Raw genomic sequence first — 366 nt, 5'->3', positions numbered from 1 at the left:
ACAGAAAAAGTTTTTGACTTTAATAACGATCTAGACCTGCATGTACACCGCATGCAAACAAAAAGAAACACCATCCCTTTGGGGGGCCCCAAAGCTAAACCTGCTGCAGCAGATGATGACTTGCTGCTGCAGCAGCAGCAGCAGCAGCAGCAGCAGCAGCAGCAGCAGCAGCAGCAGCAGCAGCAGGGAGAGGGTGCTGCTGCTGCAAAAGAAAAAGTCAAAAAGGTACAAATCAAAATACCCTAAACTAAATGCATGCGTTGCTGCTGCTGCTGCAGTAACAGCAGCAGCAGCAGCAGCAACAGCAGCAGCAGTAGCAGCAGCAGGAACAGGAAGAGGAGCAGCAGCGACAGCGGTTGTTGCTTC

The 366-nt window shown here is 51.4% G+C and overlaps 1 protein-coding gene across 1 annotated transcript in view; it reads left to right on the top strand.

Moving 5' to 3' along the window:
• Positions 1 to 51: 51 nt before the first annotated feature.
• EMH_0080540 (uncharacterized protein) overlaps positions 52 to 366 on the top strand; it is a gene marked incomplete at both ends in the record, with an annotated part of 881 nt that continues 566 nt past the window's right edge. The window contains one exon of the mRNA XM_013500275.1: positions 52 to 225. Within this exon, the coding sequence (XP_013355729.1) occupies positions 52 to 225 (174 nt within the window). The remainder of the gene's footprint in view (positions 226 to 366) is intronic.

This window comes from Eimeria mitis, genomic scaffold, assembly GCF_000499745.2.
Source record: "Eimeria mitis Houghton genomic scaffold, Emh_scaff5212, whole genome shotgun sequence".
In the NCBI taxonomy this organism is placed as follows: Eukaryota; Apicomplexa; class Conoidasida; order Eucoccidiorida; family Eimeriidae; genus Eimeria; species Eimeria mitis.
This window is presented reverse-complemented; position numbering and strand designations above follow the sequence as displayed.